Source organism: Colobus angolensis, unplaced genomic scaffold (genome assembly GCF_000951035.1).
Source record: "Colobus angolensis palliatus isolate OR3802 unplaced genomic scaffold, Cang.pa_1.0 Scaffold563, whole genome shotgun sequence".
Lineage (NCBI taxonomy): Eukaryota > Metazoa > Chordata > Mammalia > Primates > Cercopithecidae > Colobus > Colobus angolensis.
This window is the reverse complement of record NW_012119188.1, coordinates 6,439-9,674: the sequence shown is the minus strand read 5'-3', so window position 1 is coordinate 9,674 and position 3,236 is coordinate 6,439. Positions and strand designations below refer to the sequence as shown.

The window sequence follows — 3,236 nt, the reverse complement described above, 5'->3', positions numbered from 1 at the left end:
TACAAAAATTAGCTGGGCATGGTGGCAGGTGCCTGTAATCCCAGCTATTCAGAAGGCTGAGGCAGGAGAATCGCTTGAACCTGGGAGGCGGAGGTGGCAGCGAACGGAGATCACACCACTGCACTCCAGCCTGGGCGACAGAGCCAGATTCCATCAAATAAATAAAATAAAATAAAATAAAATAAAAACAAAAAATAAGACAAAGTGGATAAACAAAGGCTGTCCCTGTGCCCAGCAGGGCACCAGGCCACTTTGCACACATGAACTCAATCACCATCAACCCAGGAGGCAGATCCCAGCCCTCATCCCTATCTTCCAGATGAGGAAGCTGAGGCACAGGCAGATAAAGAAACACGCCCAGGTCACAAGACTAACATGGACGTGTCATGGCTGGGATCAGCATCCAAGTCGGCCCTGCTGACCGCCAACATACACAGCCCCATGTAGGGAGTGCACAGGGCCCTGTCTAGCCACGTCACTGCTGTCCCCTATCTGCAGGCCGCCCGGAGGCCCAGCCCCATCCCAGGGCCCATAGTGGGGTGAAGGCGCCCTGCAGCAAAAGCCCCCCCAGTCTGCAGCACTAACGACCCCCCCTCACAGGTCACGCGCCCCACACTGCAGCCATTAGGAGCCCGAGGCTCATGCAGAGGCCCCGTTCCCATGGCAACCCCTTCCTGGCCTCTCTCTGAACAGCTTCAGATAGGGTTGCTCTCCAGGGGTCCGGGGAAGTGGATGGTGGGGGGGGCGGTGACGGGATAGAGGCCCCAGCAGGCTTGTCACCAACACCATGGCATACACCTGGCTCTGTACCCCCAGCCACCCCGTGATGCTGGAGGTGGGGACATCCCCACAGCCCCTCCCTCCCAGACCTGGTCCCACCCTAGAGGTGATGGGCAGTGAAGAGGTGGGAGAGACAAAGCTCAGCTCAGGGTTCCCCACTCAGCCTTGCCTCATCCCTGCAGGCCTCAGTCTCCCCATCTGTGAACAGGGAGAGTAACAGCCCCTCCTCTGCACAGGTCCATGTCCTCACAGGAGGCCTCATTGAAGCTGTCTGTTCATACAGGCTGCTGGCTCAATGGCAATGATTGCTTTCTTTTCTGGGGGGCGGCTGGGGGACAGGCTCTTACTCTGTCACCCAGGTTGGAGCACAGTGGTGCGATCTCACTGCAGCCTCCACCTGCTGGGCTCAAGTGATCCTCCCCTGCCTCAGCCTCCCAGTAGCTGGGACTACAGGTGCCACGCCACTATGCTCGGATCGTTTATTTTTATTTTATTTTATTATTATTTTTTGAGATGGAGTCTCACTCTGTCACCCAGGCTGGAGTGCAGTGGCGTGATCTCACCTCACTGCAACCTCCACCTCCCGGGTTCAAGTGATTCTCTGCCTCAGTCTCCCGAGTAGCTGGGATTACAGGCTTGAGCCACCGCGCCCGGCCTCCAGCGGTCTTCGAGGTGGATTCGAGGAGACGGTGGCGCCAAGTAGGGGGAATCCCAGCCCCCACCCAGGGCTGCCTGTCTTGCTTCTCTTTATGGAGTTTTTGGGCAGGGGCTCATTGCAACAAAGACCCCAAGGCTTTATAACGCTGGCCACAGATGTTCTCTCTGAACCCCGGTCCGCCTCCCCAAATCCTGGATATGCTGGCTGCCACCCCTCAGCAGGAGGCCCTTGGCATCAGAGCCCGTCTCGCTGGGCATGGCCAGCCTGGCCCACGGTGGCCACACGGAGGGTCCACTTACCAAAGTGAGGCAGGTGATCACTGGGAATGACCACCAGCTGGCCCGACTGGGGGTCCCGGACAAACTGGTAGGCCGATGGCAGGGAGCCTCCAAGGCCGGGTGGGAACGCAGGGGCCATGCCCTGGTGCAGAGATGGGGGGCCCAAGCCTAGGAGGAGAAGCCCAGGCCTGAGTCAGCGCTGGGGCACCCCAGGCGGTTTGTCCCCGGGCGGCCCCAGCCCAGCACCATCTCCCAAGTCCTGAACCTCCTGGGGCCTCCAGTGGGGAAGCCAAGGGACAGGGGTGTTGGCTGGCTGCAAAGAACCTCACAGAGCCACCCGCATTGGGCATCTGCCCCAAACAGGCACAGCAGACGGGCCCCACGCGGCAGAAGCCATTATCATTCCTTCTTCGGACAAATGTGGAGGCCAGGCCCAGGACCCCCAGGAAACGGCAGGCAGGAGCCAGCCCTGAGCTCTTGTCCTGCACCCGCCCCCTCCCACCCCTCCCCCAGAGAAGGGGAGAGTCCCTGTGCCCCACACTCACCGTAGGGGTGTCCGGCGAGCCACATGGATGTGCTGCCCGAGCGGGGCAACCAGGGGTGCGTGGCCAGATGGGCTGCGGGGTCGGCAGACCAGCGACCCGAGCCCGCCAGTGCCGGGCCCCCCGTCACCATGAGGTTGGGGTTCAGGCCGTTAGGAGCACAGCTGGTAGGGTGCAGGCGGGCCAGGTCAGCCAGCTCCTTACTCTCTCTGGAAGGAGGATCACAGGTGTCAGCGACAGCTGGGACAGCCCAGGGGACGAGAGGGAGAAGAAGGGTTGCCCCAAGGAACTGTTTGCCACCAGGCCATGAGTCAGGACAACCACCGCTCGGAACTGAAGGGCCTCCCAGGGCCTTCCACACTCACTGGAAGGGGTCGTGGGGTCACCTGGCCTGGGCAGGGCTGGCCCAGTGCTGAGGACCAGGGCAGCTCCCGCTCTCAGTACCACAGCATCCGTGGTCAAGGGGCAAAGCTCACCTGGGGTCATCCAGCTGCCCCTCACCCCCAGGGGCTCCCAGACACCCCCCAGACCCTCAGGCTCCCCCGACACCCTCACCTGAGCAGCTTCTCCTGATCCCGGTCCAGCCGCGCCCCGAGCAGCCGTTCCTCCCGGTGTCTGGCCCGGTCGTCCACACAGTCCTCATCTGCTCGGCCGTGTCCTGCAGGGGGACAGGCGGAAGTGAGCCCCCAGCCAGCACCCAGCCTATCCCAGACCCACTGGTCCCACTGCCCTCACCCCTCCCTGGGTCCCCCAGAGCCCCAACAGTCCTGCACAGCCATCTGTGCAGTGTCTTCACCCCAACACCTTTCCTTATGACACACCAAGCTCCCCCAAACCCCAATCGGGGTTTCTCAGGGCCAGGAATCATCCATCTCCTCTGTCATCCCCCATCCAAAAGGCCTATGTCCCCTAGACAGGCAACCATGGCAATAATTAGACCAACAGCCATGGATAAGAAAATGTCATAAAACCTGTCAC

At 61.2% G+C, this 3,236-nt stretch overlaps 1 protein-coding gene across 1 annotated transcript in view; it reads right to left on the bottom strand.

Moving 5' to 3' along the window:
- The window catches only part of LOC105525897 (trinucleotide repeat-containing gene 18 protein-like), a gene marked incomplete at its 5' end in the record, with an annotated part of 87,204 nt that overhangs the window by 81,647 nt on the left and 2,321 nt on the right, over positions 1 to 3,236 (bottom strand). Inside the window, 3 exons of the mRNA XM_011961688.1 lie at positions 1,738 to 1,884; positions 2,262 to 2,467; positions 2,814 to 2,916. Of these exons, the coding sequence (XP_011817078.1) occupies positions 1,738 to 1,884; positions 2,262 to 2,467; positions 2,814 to 2,916 (456 nt within the window). The remainder of the gene's footprint in view (positions 1 to 1,737; positions 1,885 to 2,261; positions 2,468 to 2,813; positions 2,917 to 3,236) is intronic.